Source organism: Geotrypetes seraphini, chromosome 17 (assembly GCF_902459505.1).
Source record: "Geotrypetes seraphini chromosome 17, aGeoSer1.1, whole genome shotgun sequence".
NCBI lineage: Eukaryota > Metazoa > Chordata > Amphibia > Gymnophiona > Dermophiidae > Geotrypetes > Geotrypetes seraphini.
In genome coordinates this window covers 34,182,280-34,199,894 of record NC_047100.1, presented here as the reverse complement: position 1 = coordinate 34,199,894, position 17,615 = coordinate 34,182,280, and the positions used below count along the sequence as shown (strand labels likewise).

General features: G+C 41.9%; 1 protein-coding gene across 4 annotated transcripts in view; it reads left to right on the top strand.

The window, feature by feature from the left end:
• IARS1 (isoleucyl-tRNA synthetase 1) overlaps positions 1–17,615 on the top strand; it is a 194,191-nt gene that overhangs the window by 159,913 nt on the left and 16,663 nt on the right. For all 4 annotated transcript variants that reach the window (XM_033925926.1, XM_033925929.1, XM_033925925.1 and 1 more), the window contains 2 exons: positions 1,108–1,233; positions 3,086–3,229. In XM_033925926.1, the coding sequence (XP_033781817.1) occupies positions 1,108–1,233; positions 3,086–3,229 (270 nt within the window). The remainder of the gene's footprint in view (positions 1–1,107; positions 1,234–3,085; positions 3,230–17,615) is intronic.

Here is a 17,615-nt window from a genome sequence, read left to right as displayed (position 1 = left end):
GCTAGAAAAATATTAAAAAGTAAGGGTGAAAGAATAGATCCTTGTGGAACCCCATGTGAAATCTGAGAAGGTAGGGATGAAGAATTATTGAAAAGAACTGTAGATGTACGATCACTAAAGTAAGATGTGAACCAAGCTAGAACTTCATCTGTAACCCCAATAGATTGAAGTCGAGCAAGGAGTAACTGGTGATCAATCGTATCAAACGCTGCTGAAAGATCAAGAGAAATTAACAGCACCGATTGATGATGATCTAAGAAATATTGAATAGAAGTTGTCATACCAATAAGGGAGTGTTCCGTGCTGTGGTGTTGTCTAAAACCGGTTTGATTCGGATGTAACACATTAGTTTGTTCTATAAACTCTGAAATTTGGTTGAAAACAATTTTTTCTGTTAATTTTGCCAAAAATGTAATATTAGATATTGGTCTATAGTTAGACAGTTCATCATGACCTACATTTTTTTCTTTAATAATTGGACGGATATATGATTTTTTCCAATCCAAGGGCACCGTATGTTGATTTAAACTCTCTGTAACTAATACGTGAATCAAAGGTCCAAAGATGTCAAAATATTGTTTTAGAATTAGTGGTGGTATTTGATCAGCTTTTGAACTTTTGATATTCAGAGTTTTTAGAGTAATTTCAATCTCATTTATGCTAGGCATTTTGAATTTTGAACACTTAGAGGATAGTAAATCTGGATTAGTCTGTTCAGAATCACTTAAAAGTGGTAAATTTTTGAATGATTTCCTAATGTTGATAATTTTTTCAGTGAAATAGTCAGCAATTTCTTGGGCTGTAGGAACTCTGCTACTTGAATTATATTGTATTTTATTATTCGATGTTATTTTACATGAACATGTAAAGATTCAGCCCTTGAGGACCATAATCCAAATGTATTTTCAGGATAACCAGCATATGCAAATTATCCTTCTTTCTGGACCAAATTCATGCATATATATCTCAAATGTTCTTTGTGGATATCGTGAAAACCAAATCAGTGAAGCACACCTTTGTTGTAACACATTTGCTGTCGCACTGCATCAGAGTGGAAGTCTCCGAGTTCGTTTGCATCCTGAATGTTTTTGTGTTTGTTATTTGAAGGTGGTGTGCTGCTCCTGGAAAATCCCAAAGGAGATGATAGACTTGATTTTGCCAAACTAAAAGAGGTTGTTTGCAGTATATTTGGTTTGCAGAATAAGAAGTTGTCTGTGTTTCATGGGAAAACAGGTAAAGTGATCTTTGTGGAAGATAAATGTTGAAAAATTGTGTTTCATTAACTTACTAGTTGGTATGGTAGCTTTTTTTTAGAATTTTCTTAGAATTGTGAATAAAATGATAAATATTTCATGTCTATTTATATTAAACATTTATAAACTGTAAATAGTAACAAAAAAAAAAAAATACACCTAAATGTTACTAGTCAGTGATGGGATTGCCTCTGGAGATTGACATTAAGGGCTCCTTTTATGAAGGTGCACTAGGGCCTTAACGCGTGGAATAGCGTGCGCTAGCCGCTACCGCCTCCTTTTGAGCAGGCGGTAGATTTTCAGCTAGCGTGCGATAAAAACGCTAGCGCACCTTCTTAAAAGGAGCCCTAAATATCAAAAAGTGGAGAAAAAGCCTCAAATATGTGAATTTGTCAGCAGCAATCCGCATGGATTACAAGCTGCCACTTTAATTATCACGGGCATAAGAAACTCCACCTGCAAATTTTAAATGTTCATCTCACACCGGGCTTATTAAAAATATATAACATAGCTCGTTAATGTTTGTTAAATTACAAAAATAATATGCTTTTGTACTTTCCTTGCCCCATCTTCATTTTTCCCTTTGGAATTATTGTTCCTTTAATTTTAATTGCATATTCAGTTAAAGTTCAAATCTGGGTTTTTTAATGATTCATAGTTTATTTGAATTTTGATTAAACGCTTCTCCAGGGGTACAAAGCGTCGTACATTATAATTTAAAATAGATAGGGGATGAACAATAAATATTAAACATAGACCAACAAAACAAACATACTTATGACATGAAAACATTGGGAGAAAAGGGAAGAACTATAATTTATTATGAAAGAATACATAAAAGGAAAGTACAGTAGGGAAAAAGAGACAAATTAAGTAATGCGGAAGTAAATAAATATATAATAAATCAATTATACGCATCTTTAAAGAGAAATCATTTTAGGCTACTTTTAAATTTCACCAAGTTTTGTTCAGCTCCGAGGTATAGGGGGGGAGAGTTCCAAATTAATGGGGCAGTGACTGAGAAAATGAGAGTACGACGAGTACCAATTATTTTTAAGGATGGGACATTAATGGAATGTTGAGAGGCCGATCTTCGTCCTGGGATGGTCATAAGGAATCGGTAATCTCTCTATGAATGCAGGGGTGTTAGTCTGTATAGTTTTATAGGTGATCTGGTGTGAAATAGGCAGCCAATGTGCTTTTTGTAACAAAGGGGTGACGTGATCAAACTTTCTGGACCCAAAATGATTTTGATTGCTGAATTTTGTATGAGTTCAAGGCGTTTTATATCTTTTTGACACAACCCTTTATATAATGAGTTACAATAATCAATTTTAGATATTATGAGGGAATGAATTAAAACATTAAGAAAATTTACATCAAGGAGGATTTATTTAAGAACATAAGAATTGCTGCTGCTGGATCAGACCAGTGGTCCATCATGCCCAGCAGTCAGTTCACGTGGTGGCCCTTAGGTCAAAGACCAGCGCCCTAACTGAGACTAGCCCTACCAGCAGCGGCAGTTCTTATGTTCTTATGCTCTGATTGCATCTCTAACCCAGGCCCCCTTTTTGCTTGGGTTATTTTATCACAATTTTGTGTGGATAGTGGTGGGGTATTTCAAAAAGCAGAAGATATTTTTTTTATTTGCATAAACCTTCTGAATATAGTTATACCTCTTAGTTTTACATAAACAAAATCTAAAAATGGTGTTTCTCTGTGCTTTCTCTAGCTTAATGTGCATATGGAAAATGAATTGTTTGCAGTTGCCTGTAGTGTCCTGGTTCCCTAGTTTATATTTCTTTCACGTTCCTTTGACCTTTCTCTTTCAGAATTGATAAAAGAAATGGACTTGTTGAGTCTCAGTGGGAAGACACTACAAGTGACATCAGGGTCAGCTGTCTCTGTGATCAGCAACAGTGATTCGCCTCTCTGCCAGTATATCAACATACAGCTACTGAATGCAGAGCCCCAAGGTAACCTAAGAACATTCTTCACTCTGCTTTGCTAGTACATATATGAGGGGATGCAGCTTTCCAGCCGGGCATGCAAAATGCCACCTTTCTTAGGTGGCGAGCACAAGGTCTACAATATCTTTTTCACCTGTTTTCGGAGGAGGGGAGCCTGGTCACATTTGCTGAGCTGCAACGAACTTTTGACCTACAGGCTAATGATCTCTTCGCCTTTTACCAGATCTGTCACTATGTTCAATCCCTCCCAGTGGTTGCCCTTACTGAAGTCAGCAGGGAGGCGCTTTCGGAACTCTTCAGCCTTTCAGCCCAACAGAGGATTTCTCTACGATTTCATATTGTGGGGATCCGGGATTGCCAACCAAGTACGAATCTGGATATATTAGCAACAGCGTGGGCTGAGGACTTGCATTGCCAGTTGACTGCTCAACAGTTACAACGGGTCCTGAAGAACATTCAGAAGGTGTCACCCAATATTACTCACTGGGAAATGCAATTGAAAATTTTTCTTAGACTTTACATTCCACCGGAACGTGCAGCCCGGATGGGGATTACTGCGTCGCATTCTTGCCCGAAATGCAATCAGGCTCACGCATCTTTGAGTCGCATGTTTTGGGCCTGCCCCGCAATCCAACAGTTTTGGAGACATCTTGGCCTATTTACCACATCGCTTTGGGGAAGGCGATGGCTTCCGCAACCGAGGGCGTTATTTGGATTTTATAATATAGCCTCGCCCAAACCCAGGGGAATGTCAGCATGGAGTGTGTGGCGCAGTGGTTGGATCTACAGCCTCAGCACCCTGGGGTTGTGGGTTCAAACCCCACGCTGCTCCTTGTGACCCTGGGCAAGTCACTCAGTCCTCCATAGCCCCAGGTATGTTAGCTAGATTGTGAGCCCACCGGGACAGAGAGGGAAAATGCTTGAGTACCTGATTGTAAAACCGCTTAGATAACCTTGATAGGTGGTATATAAAATCCTAATAAACTTGAAACTTGAAACTTGATTTATCTCCAGAGCCCTTTTGGTGGGAAAAAAAGCCATCCTCACCAACTGGCTCTCCTGTGATCCCTCGTCATATGCACAATGGAGATCCCTAATGATAGTGCATGCAACACTGGAGAGACGCATGGTGGGAGACTTGACTCTTGGCCCGGGTCGCAAATTTTGTCAGGTGTGGGAGCACTTCTGGCAGGACCTCACACCGCGTGCTCGCAGTAGACTCACTTCCACTCAACTTATATCTGCCCTTCTCCACTTGACGACGTCATTGTAATTATTTTTGCTGATTGTCCAGCTCTTCTTGTTGTATACCGCCTCGAACTACCATGGCTTTGGCGGTATATAAGAATAAAATTATTATTATTATTACAGAAAGGACCAGAACTGAACCTTGCCACATCATCTTCCGAAGAAAACTAAAAACCCATCTGTTAGATAATTAATCTTCTCTCTCCCTTTCCTCCCTTCCTTCTCTCTCCCCTCTTTTTCTCTCCCTTCCTCTCCCTCCTACTTATCCACCTCCTCTCTCCTCTCTCTCCCTCCTCTTTTTCCCCCCTCTTACCTCTATTTACAGTCACCTTGAGCCTGTATAGGTATGAGCGATGCACAAATAGAAGATTAGATTAGATATTCACAACTGAGATGGTAAGGTATCTCATGAAAAGGGATGCAAGCAGATCAGAAATGATTCTAAGGAGCTTTTTATATCGCCTTTTTCCACCCCAATTCATGATTCTTCTATCATTCTTGGACCTGATCAGACCATTTTTTTTAGAGGTCTGGAGAAAGAACATGATACAGAGAAGTTCCAACAGGAAAGAACCCCATGTTCGCAGGATGGAATTCAGAGGGAGGGGACATGCCTGCATATGGAAAAGGAGAGCAAAGAATGAAAAACACAGAGGACTTTAATAGATGGCTCAGAGCCTGGTGTCATCAAGAAGGCTTCAGGTACATAGGAGGATGGGGAAATACATGGAAGGACAAGAAGCTATATTGCACTGATGGGCTACATATTACTACAGCAGGAAAAAGAAACCTTGCAGAGAAATTTAGACAATATTTTTCTAGGCATTTAAACTAGAAGGTGGGGGTGGTGTATGTAGAGACCAAAAACAATAAAAACAAGAGAAAAAGGAACCCGGCAAAAGAAAAGATGTGATAGTAGTAAAGGCTGCAACAAAAGCAATATCAGCAACTCATTTCTTAGTATTGCAGCGGAAAGTGAAACGACACAAAAATCCATACGAAAAAGGAGATTATCGCTGAAAAATAGCTGGAAAGCGATGACCACAAATGCTCGCAGTCTAAGCAACAAAGTTCATGATCTGCAAGCCCTGATATTAGAGGCAGATCTAGATATTGTTGCTATCACAGAGACATGGTTCAGTGAATCACATGGATGGGATGCAAACATACCGGGATATAATCTTTTTAGGAAGGACAGAGATGGTCATAAAGGTGGAGGAGTAGCTCTCTATGTAAAGATCAATATCCAAGCGACCGAAATGCAAGGGACCTGGGGAGAGGAAGAAGCGATATGGATTGCTCTGAAAAGAGAAGATGGAACTTCTATCTACGTGGGTGTAGTCTACAGACCTCCGACTCAATCGCAGCAAATTGATAAGGATCTGATTGTGGATATCCAAAAGTTTGGAAGGAAAGAGGAGGTTCTGCTGTTGGGAGATTTCAACCTGCCGGATGCGGACTGGAATGTTCCGACTGCGGAATCGGAAAGAAGTAGGGAGATTGTGGATGCCTTTCAAGAGGCTCTGCTCAGACAAATGGTGACGGAACCCACAAGGGAAAAAGCGATATTGGATCTGGTCCTCACAAATGGAGAGAGTATATCTAATGTTCGAGTGGGTGCTCACCTGGGTAGTAGCGATCATCAAACGGTTTGGTTTGATATAACGGCTAAAGTGGAGAGCGGCCGCACGATACTTAAAGTCCTAGATTTCAAACGTACGGACTTTAATGCAAGGGAAAGTACCTGAAGAAAGAGCTGTTAGGATGGGAGGACATAAGAGAAGTGGAAAGACAGTGGTCTAAGCTGAAAGGAGCGATAAAAATGGCTACGGACCTTTATGTGAAGAAAATCAATAAAAACAAGAGAAAAAGGAAGCCGATATGGTTCTCCAACCTAGTGGCTGAGAAAATAAAGGCGAAAGAGTTGGCGTTCATGAAATATAAAAAAACCCAAGAAGAGGAGAGCAGAAAGGACTACAGGGTGAAACTGAAAGAAGCCAAGAGAGAGATACGTTTAGCGAAGGCACAGGCGGAAGAACAAATGGCTAAAAATGTAAAAAAGGGAGATAAAAATTTTTTCAGATATATTAGTGAAAGGAGGAAGATAAAAAATGGAATTGCTAGGCTAAAAGATGCTGGGAACAAATATGTGGAGAGTGATGAGGAGAAAGCAAATGTGCTAAACAAATACTTCTGTTCTGTGTTCACAGAAGAAAATCCTGGAGAAGGACCGAGATTGTCCGGCAAAGTTACACGAGAAAATGGAGTAGATTCTGCGCCGTTCACGGAGGAGGGTGTTTATGAGCAACTTGAAAAACTGAAGGTGGACAAAGCGATGGGACCAGACGGGATCCATCCCAGGATACTAAGGGAACTCAGAGAGGTTCTGGCGAGTCCTATTAAAGACTTGTTCAACAAATCTCTGGAGACGGGAGTGATTCCTGGGGATTGGAGGAGAGCGGATGTGGTCCCTATTCATAAAAGTGGTCACAGGGATGAAGCAGGAAACTACAGGCCGGTGAGCCTCACTTCAGTTGTTGGAAAAATAATGGAAGTGTTGCTGAAAGAAAGGATAGTGTATTTCCTTGAATCTAATGGGTTACAGGATCCGAGGCAACATGGCTTTACAAAAGGTAAATCGTGCCAAACGAACCTGATTGAATTTTTTGATTGGGTGACCAGAGAGCTGGATCAAGGACATATGCTAGATGTAATTTACTTGGATTTCAGCAAAGCCTTTGATACAGTTCCTCATAGGAGGCTGTTGAACAAACTTGAAGGGCTGAAGTTAGGACCCAAAGTGGTGAACTGGGTCAGAAACTGGCTATCGGACAGACGCCAGAGGGTGGTGGTTAATGGAAGTCGCTCGAAGGAAGGAAAGGTGACTAGTGGAGTCCCTCAGGGTTCGGTGCTGGGGCCAATCCTGTTCAATATGTATGTAAGTGACATTGCTGAAGGGCTAGAAGGAAAAGTGTGCCTTTTTGCAGATGATACCAAGATTTGTAATAGAGTAGACACCGAAGAGGGAGTGGAAAATATGAAAAAGGATCTGCAAAAGTTAGAGGAATGGTCTAATGCCTGGCAACTAAAATTCAATGCAAAGAAATGCAGAGTAATGCATTTGGGGATTAATAATAGGAAGGAACCGTATATGCTGGGAGGAGAGAAGCTGATATGCACGGACGGAGAGAGGGACCTTGGGGTGATAGTGTCCGAAGATCTAAAGGCGAAAAAAACAGTGTGACAAGGCAGTGGCTGCTGCCAGAAGGATTCTGGGCTGTATAAAGAGAGGCGTAGTCAGTAGAAGGAAGAAGGTGTTGATGCCCCTGTACAGGTCATTGGTGAGGCCCCACTTGGAGTATTGTGTTCAGTTTTGGAGACCGTATCTGGCGAAAGACATAAGAAGACTTGAGGCGGTCCAGAGGAGGGTGACGAAAATGATAGGAGGCTTGCGACAGAAGACGTATGAGGAGAGACTGGAAGACCTGAATATGTATACCCTAGAGGAAAGGAGAGACAGGGGAGATATGATTCAGACGTTCAAATACTTAAAGGGTATTAACGTAGAACAAAATCTTTTCCAGAGAAAGGAAAATGGTAAAACCAGAGGACATAATTTGAGGTTGAGGGGTGGTAGATTCAGGGGCAATGTTAGGAAATTCTACTTTACGGAGAGGGTGGTGGATGCCTGGAATGCGCTCCCGAGAGAGGTGGTGGAGAGTAAAACTGTGACTGAGTTCAAAGAAGCGTGGGATGAACACAGAAGATTTAGAATCAGAAAATAATATTAAATATTGAACTAGGCCAGTTACTGGGCAGACTTGCACGGTCTGTGTCTGTATATGGCCGTTTGGTGGAGGATGGGCTGGGGAGGGCTTCAATGGCTGGGAGGGTGTAGATGGGCTGGAGTAAGTCTTAACAGAGATTTTGGCAGTTGGAACTCAAGCATAGTACCGGGTAAAGCTTTGGATTCTCGCCCAGAAATAGCTAAGAAGAAAAAAAAAAAAAAAAAAAAAAATATTGAATCAGGTTGGGCAGACTGGATGGACCATTCGGGTCTTTATCTGCCGTCATCTACTATGTTACTATGTTACTATGGTAGAGGCCAAGGTTGGAGAACAGATGACCATTGATACCCGTCTTATCAATAACAGACATTTTGATAATCAGTTTATCAAATACTTTATTAAATAACATGGAAATGAGAGTCCTACAAAAGGGATTAAAATCTGTTTCCATATCTCATAATTCCTTTCATAGAAACATAGAAAGATGACGGCAGAAAAGGGCTATAGCCCATCAAGTCTGCCCACTCTACTGTCCCACCCCATTAAGTCAGAGTGCTGCTCGACCCACGTAGAGATCCCACGTGGATGTCCCATTTATTCTTAAAGTCGAGCACGCTAGTGGCCTGCTCGACTTTAAGAACTAGGATTGATTGGTTTTGAAAGAAAACTAAGGATTTCACTTGTTTGTTTTTTTAGCAATCCATACCCATGGATTGTGAAGAGAGCCAAATTTGGTTCCTCCCTGATTCATAGACTCTGATTTCTGCTTATTTTCAATGGGTCATGTTTTTTTATAATCTTGTAAAGGAAGATAACATGCTGACAATTGGGTCTATTTCCCTCTCAATACTGACCCAACCTCTGAAATTGAGAAAAAAATTGATTTTTGGATTAACTTTGGGCTTGTTCTGGATATCAAGGAGAAAAAATTTCTAATGTTCATAAGGTCAGTTATTCCAACCATATATATGCTCCCAAAAGTTCACAAATCATTGATGAATCCACCTGGCAGACCTAATGTATTGGTTATCAGTTCTCTTTAAGAACATAAGAAATGCCTCCGCTGGGTCAGACCTGAGGTCCATCGCGCCCAGCAGTCCGCTCACGCGGCGGCCCATCAGGTCCAGGACCTGTGCAGTAATCTTTTATCTATACCCCTCTATCCCCTTTTCCAGCAGGAAATTGTCCAATCCTTTCTTAAACCCCAGTACCGTTCGCTGCCCTATGACGTACTCTGGAAGCGCATTCCAGGTGTCCACCACACGTTGAGTAAAGAAGAACTTCATAGCATTCGTTTTGAATCTGTCCCCTTTCAACTTTTCCAAATGCCCTCTTGTTTTGGGTTTTTTTTTTATTTATTTTCTGAAAGTTTGAAGAATCTGTCCCTCTCTACTCTCTCTATGCCCTTCATGATCTTGTAAGTCTCTATCATATCCCCTCTAAGTCTTCTCTTTGCCAGGGAAAAGAGACCCAGTTTCTCCAATCTCTCAGCGTATGAAAGGCTTTCCATCCCCTTAATCAGTCGTGTCGCTCTCCTCTGAACTCTCTCGAGTAACGCCATATCCTTCTTAAGGTATGGTGACCAATACTGGATGCAGTACTCAAGATGCGGATGCACCATTGCCCGGTACAGCGGCAGGATAACTTCTTTCGTTCTTGTTGTAATACCCTTCTTGATTATACCTAGCATTCTATTCGCTCTCTTAGCGGCCGCTGCGCACTGTGCCGTCAGCTTCATTGTCATGTCCACCATTATCCCCAAGTCCCTTTCTTGGGTACTCTCATTCAATAACATCCCTCCCATCGTATAGCTGTGCCTCGGGTTTCTGATTCCCACATACAATACTTTACACTTCTCAACATTGAACTTCATCTGCCATTTCTCTGCCCATTCCCCTAATTTGTCCAAGTCCCTTTGCAATTTTTCGCAGTCCTCCTTTGTCCGAGCTCCACTAAATAGTTTGGTGTCATCCGCAAATTTTATTATCTCACTCTTTGTTCCTGTTTCTAGAACCTTTGTCTGATTTTATGGATTCATTTTTAAGGCCTTTTATGCCACAGGTAAAGTCATATGTTTGTGACTCTGCTCATATAATTTATTTGTTGAATGAGTTTGATAGACACACTACCAACATTATCCTTGTCTCATTTGACATTAAGGTTTAATACACCAGCATTCCCTGGGATCAGGCAGGCCTTGGTAGTACTAGCCAGGATTTATGAGTGCCTACAGCCTTCATCATCCATTTGGCAACATTGGCTCTTAAAGAAAACTTATTGTTTCCATTCTTTAACTAGATCAAGGGTACAGCAACGGGATCCACTATGGCCCCTGATATTACTATTTTATATGTTCCACATTTTGAATCCAAGTTTTTGGATATACATCTGTTCCAAGAAGAAATAAGATTTTGGAGAGAGTATATTGATCTCTTAGGGTTTTTGCAGCTGGCGTTGTGCTTGTAGCAGATTTCTGGGTGTCTCTGTGGACAAGACGCAATAAGACCCAGAAGACTGCTACAAGCAAGGTACATTGATGACATCCTGATACTTTGGAGAGGCACAGTTCATGTTTGGCTCAATTTGTTGGATTCTATTCAGATTTACTATGGATTATAATCTGGAACAAATATCTTTTTGGGGATATTTTGATTGCTAAGAACACTTATAGATTCTATACAACAATTTTTAGGAAATCCACGGATAAGAATCATTTTTTACACTTTTGTAGTTTTAATACAGATGTTTGAAAGAAAACCTTCCATACTCAGTTTAAGAAAGAGATGGCTTTGTAGCAATTATGACTAATTTTAAAAGCAGATTATACCAATGACCAGGCGGGTCTTAAAGTAAATCCATTACCTAGAATTTGAAGGCCCTTTGTGCTTTTTTTCTTTGTTCATGAACTCTTATTGGAAATGTGTTTGTGTGTGTGTGTGCGTGTATTTATATATATATATATATATTGTCACGACCCTAGCCCTAAAGCTGGACTCGTGCCTAGCCGTGCTAGGACTAAGGTCACCCCTAAAATACAAAACACTAATGGAAGAGGTAGGGTAGTGAGCAGTAAGAAGGAAATTACTGACTGCCCCTTTAAGTCTGAAAAAATCCAGTTGCAGGGAGTGGAGGTTGTTAAGAGGAACAACCTGGAACAGCCTCTGAGACATACCTCTCCCTCTGCTAGTCCCCAGCTGAAGGTGATAAGCAAGAATTCAGGCAAACCTAAGCAGGCAGGGCAGGTAACTCCTCCCCTTCTGAGAACAGGGCGTGGGAAGTTGTGCAATTTAGAGGCTGCCCTCAGAAGGAGAAAAGGAGTCTTTCCTGGGCCAGCTACAGGAGAGGACTCACCTGATGGAGCGCTTGAGCCCCAGGATATAGAGATGGCTGAAGCCGACACTGACCTTAGAACCAGCCAGCAGACAGTACCAGAACCCATGGACTGGACACAGACGGAAGGACTGCCTGAAGATTCCTGCATGGACTTAAGTTAAGTGGCAGATCTGTGTAGTCTATAATATAGCAGGGATAAGCTAATGGGGTGTTGCTCAAGGCAAGCTGCCTTGGGAATAGAATGAGGCTGGTACTGCTATGTTCATTTGGAACAGAGAAAAAAAAACACGTTTGTTTTGTTCCAAGTTTTGAATGATTGAATACCTGAAGTTTATGAGCTATGTTTTGACTGGGTTAAGGTACCTGAGGGAAGTAAGTAGCTTTGGGGAGAATCCACTTACCATTTGGGTGGGTTAGTGGAGCCATTCGTGGCATTCTGTTTTGCAGAAAAGTTTAAAAGGTGGATTCACTTACTCCCCTCCCTCACATCAGCTTAGCTAAGCTGATTGGGAACAAGCCAGCAGAACTACAAGGCTTGGATGTAGCACTATCAAGAGTGCTAGCTTTATTGCTGAAGGCCTAGTGGAGTTTTAAGGCAGCAGCATTTTTGGACATTTATTTAGACCAGCTAACAACAATGTTTTTGGACTATGTGATATTTTACTTACCTGAGTTAAGGTGGTAACTGAGCTCTTTTGGTTTGAGCTCTGCTTTACTTTGTTTATTTGCTGGACTATCATTATTACTTGTGGGGTCAGGACTAGCTGTGCATAGACTCCCACATGCCACAATAAAGTGCTTTATTTTGAACCAAGATTTGATTTTTGTTTTGGGACTGAGATTGTTGGCTCTGCCTTTGGGGATATCTATGAAGGACGTCCCCCGTAAAGGGGAAAATTTTCCCTAACTCTTGCTCCCCTTCTTCCGAGACCGGCCCCTGGGAGCGCGTGCCTTCTAAGCCCTGTCGGGTTCTCAGATATTCTCCCAGTCCTGTCCAGTCCCGACCTAATATTAGCGAATATGGTGCCCTAGGGACTATTGCAAACATAACCCTAAAGACTTTGTCCCCTTGCAACATCGTGGTCGGTCTGAGTGGGTATCTTAGCTTGTCCCCATGGACACACCTAATGGTGACCATATTGCTTTCTTCCCCCACTGTTTCCCTCGGGAATGTCTGCTTCCAATATCCTGTGGACATCATCGACTGATCTGCTCCTGTATCCACCAGAGCCCATACCTCCTTCCCTGCTATGGATACCAATGCTCGATATTCCCTGGCCGGACACTGGGTTGGTCCTTGCCTGGTCACTAGACTTCTTCCCCCTTTACCAAGCTGCTGGACCTGGTCCACTTTCCTCTCATACAAAGGGGGGATCCTCTTTCTTTGTGAGGTTCCTCCAAGATCATACTTCATGGGTGGTTTGAAGGTTTGTTTAGAAATACTACTATCGCTCACCTCCCAAACCCGTTCCTGTGCCTCACCCTGTTCTTGTGGCCCTTCTATTTGTGCAACTACCCCTTCAACTGGGCTTGAACCCGCATTAGGGCCCCCCATAGGGAATATGCTATCTTCGAGCAACACCGTACCAGGATTAGCTCCTGTCCTTGGCTGGTTTAACCCATTCGGGCCGGACTTGCCGGATATATCAGGGCTCACTCCCTGTAATAGCTGAGCTAACAGTTTCATGTGCTCACCCCTTGCTCTGGTTAGTTCATCATACTGCTGTCGGGCTTGCTTCTGGCTGTCTTCCCATAAGTCCTGGGTGGCCTTGAGGACAGTTTGTAGGTCTCTGCTTTGTTTTTGCCTCTCGGCGGTTAAGAAAGCGATCAGCTGCTGCTGGTCCATCGCGCTGGTCCTCCTAAAAAAAAACAGAGAGAGACCAACCCAAGTGCGGTACAATTTACTGGGGTAGCCAATCTCCCTCACCCCCCCTGGTCAAGCCTCTTACCAGAGCGCAAGGTGAGTCTACGCCTTTTGTTTTTAGGCCTCCTTGGCCCCCAGTTGTTTACTGCGTTTTTGTCCTCTAAACCGCATCCAGGCTTCCCTCCAGTCAGGTTCCTCACATCACGGCTGGATCACCCTGGTCCTGTATTCACTCTGGATACACCATCGGAAGCGTCTGTACACTGGATCCTTCCGAACAGGAACTAACATAACAAACTAAAACATCAAACTAAAACAACAAATTCAAAAGTTCAAAAAAAAAATTTATTTTTTTTTCAAGTTCCTCAAATGTCCAGCAGGAGGCGCTATATCCCACTCCTGATACCAATTGTAGCGGAGCCGGTACCTGTGTCTTCAGTATTCCCGGACTCTGCTCACTTCAGCGTGGCCCTCACGTGCTTCCTGCAAGTAGGAAGTCCTGCTGGAACAGCCTTGATAATACTGGAACCATAATTGTCACCAAAGAAAAATCAAATCTTGGTTCAAAATAAAGCACTTTATTGTGGCATGTGGGAGTCTATGCACAGCTAGTCCTGACCCCACAAGTAATAATGATAGTCCAGCAAATAAACAAAGTAAAGCAGAGCTCAAACCAAAAGAGCTCAGTTACCACCTTAACTCAGGTAAGTAAAATATCACATAGTCCAAAAACATTGTTGTTAGCTGGTCTAAATAAATGTCCAAAAATGCTGCTGCCTTAAAACTCCACTAGGCCTTCAGCAATAAAGCTAGCACTCTTGATAGTGCTACATCCAAGCCTTGTAGTTCTGCTGGCTTGTTCCCAATCAGCTTAGCTAAGCTGATGTGGGGGAGGGGAGTAAGTGAATCCACCTTTTAAACTTTTCTGCAAAACAGAATGCCACGAATGGCTCCACTAACCCACCCAAATGGTAAGTGGATTCTCCCCAAAGCTACTTACTTCCCTCAGGTACCTTAACCCAGTCAAAACATAGCTCATAAACTTCAGGTATTCAATCATTCAAAACTTGGAACAAAACAAACGTTTGTTTTTTTTCTCTGTTCCAAATGAACATAGCAGTACCAGCCTCATTCTATTCCCAAGGCAGCTTGCCTTGAGCAACACCCCATTAGCTTATCCCTGCTATATTATAGACTACACAGATCTGCCACTTAACTTAAGTCCATGCAGGAATCTTCAGGCAGTCCTTCCGTCTGTGTCCAGTCCATGGGTTCTGGTACTGTCTGCTGGCTGGTTCTAAGGTCAGTGTCGGCTTCAGCCATCTCTATATCCTGGGGCTCAAGCGCTCCATCAGGTGAGTCCTCTCCTGTAGCTGGCCCAGGAAAGACTCCTTTTCTCCTTCTGAGGGCAGCCTCTAAATTGCACAACTTCCCACGCCCTGTTCTCAGAAGGGGAGGAGTTACCTGCCCTGCCTGCTTAGGTTTGCCTGAATTCTTGCTTATCACCTTCAGCTGGGGACTAGCAGAGGGAGAGGTATGTCTCAGAGGCTGTTCCAGGTTGTTCCTCTTAACAACCTCCACTCCCTGCAACTGGATTTTTTCAGACTTAAAGGGGCAGTCAGTAATTTCCTTCTTACTGCTCACTACCCTACCTCTTCCATTAGTGTTTTGTATTTTAGGGGTGACCTTAGTCCTAGCACGGCTAGGCACGAGTCCAGCTTTAGGGCTAGGGTCGTGACAATATATATATATTAACAGAGAGATGGCTTTTTAATTATAAGTTGCTTATTAAGAGGTTATTATTGATATGTTGTTTAACATTACATATGTGATTTTATGTAGACCGCTTTGAACAAGTACTTTGTGTTGATATAACTGGTATATAAGTTTTTAATAAAGAGAGAGATAGATATGGAAAATTAGATATTATTTTCCTGAAATCCATATTCTTCCAAGACATTTCAATAGAGCTAAAACATAATGGGGAAGAAGTCACTTGCAACTGAATAATGGCTGAATATGATGAGTTATTTTAATGAAAATAGAACCATAGAACTTTAATCAAAATCTGTTCATCTCTTTTACTATATAAATTATAAGTGCAAAAAGAATAGAATTCATAATTGCATCCCCACAATGTAAGATAAGTGATTATAGATGTTCTTTTTTTTCCCTATGCAAAGTAATCTATTATATCTGACAGCTGAGTTAAGGAAATTGTTCTCTTAAAATGACCTTTTGATGTACTGTAGTTATTTTTATTTTCTTTAGAGGGTGCCACTAATGTCATTTAAAAGGAAATAGTTCAGAAATGTGCCATGTGCATGACATCTGAAGTGATCATGCTGGACAGAATTCACTGTAACATGATACGGTGTCACAGAAAACATTATATAAGGTTGCCATTATGGTTTAGGCTAATTAATCTCTGGGGGAATAGATATCTAATTGGAAAACTAAAGTCATAACTAAGATGAAGCCTGAACATCAATCTACTGCTAATTGCTTGGAGAAAATAAAAATAAATTGAAGCTATTTATCTTTATAGTCACAATATTCTGAAGTGGTGAACAATGAAAACTCTGTCATTTTGTTATCTTTTGTTTTTGTCTTTTAGCTACAATACATACTCTGTGATGGAAAGAGAGTAAACATTTCTTGGAAAAAGATGAGCAAGTTTGAATGCTTTTAGGGGCCTCTCTAATAACTTGGGCTTAGGTTTTACACTGAGCACATATTAACTCCTAAGGTTAATGAGGTGACGTAGCCACTGGTAGACGCAGGACCAACCAGCAGTGGCATAGCTGTGATAAGGCTGCCAGGGATCCCCATGCCCTGCCAGTAGAAGACTCCCGGTATCTCTCCCTCTTATCTCCCCTAGCTGATTGAGAGTCTCTTAATTCCTCTCTCCAATCCCCTGACACCTTTTCAATCCTTCAGTTCTTTGCAACTCATACCTGCTGCTTACACTGCCCCAAGCTTTCTCTCTGACACAACCAAGCGATCTTCCTACACTCCTGCCCCGTGCTGTGAGTTCCTGTGGTCTCATAAAGGGAGTTCCTGTTCTAGTCTCGTGAGACCAAGGGAACTCCACAGCACAGCTCTGCATGGGGCAGGAGTGTAGGAAGATCGCTCCTGCCCTGTGTCACCGCTAGACCACCAGGTAAGTCCGGGGGTGGGTCAGAGCCGGCCCAAAAGTTATTCACAAATTTTCCCTATTTGCGGACTGGCTCTGCCCCTAACCCCTGTGAATAGGGAGGGAGAAGAGTACTACTACTACTAATTATTTCTATAGCGCTACCAGAAGCACGCAGCGCTGCACAGTCACAAAGAATAAGAAAACATTCCCTGCTCCAAAGAGCTTACAATCTAAACAGCCAAGACAGACAAACAGGATGTCATAGATGCAGTTAAGGAGAAGGGTTAATCAGCGGGCTGGGTTGGAGGGCAGAGGAGTAGAGTTAAGGATTGAAAGCTATATCAAAAAAGTGGGTTTTCAGTCTGCTTTAAAACAAGGGAAGGGGCTTGACGGACAAATTCGGGTTATTTATTCCAGGCATAGGGGGCAGCTAGATGAAAGGAATGAAGTCTGGAATTGGCAGAGGAAGATAAGGGTAATGCTTATCTGAGCAACGGAGCATAGCAACCTTCTTTAAATTTTCTGCACTGAATAATATATGCTACATTTGAGGATGTGCTGAATGCATCTCCTATGTGGTTAACTGTGGGGGTCCTGTGATACGTACTGACACAGTTTGAAGCTTGATATATTGCAGAAACTTGTGCCATTCTCTTGTTTTTGAGCTTCTGTTGGTAGCTTGCTTTTCACACTTATTTTTGCTTCAGACTGGGTGGTTGTCAAAAGTACCGACATGACAGGGAAGATGGTAAGCAGGATTAATTGGAAACAATCCACAGGTACATAAAATCCCACCATGATAGGAGAAGAATAAAGGGTCTCAGAAACCTGCATGACCAGAAACATCAATGTGTAATGTCAAGACTGAATGGTTGAAAGTCTCATTCACTGACCCTTATTTCCATCTCTTCCTAATGCTAAACTGAAATCTTACAGTCAAGAATATATCATAGTATTTTACTTTAATTCTTTAATTATTTAAACAGTAAGAGATCTTCATTTATCTTTAATATGTAGAAT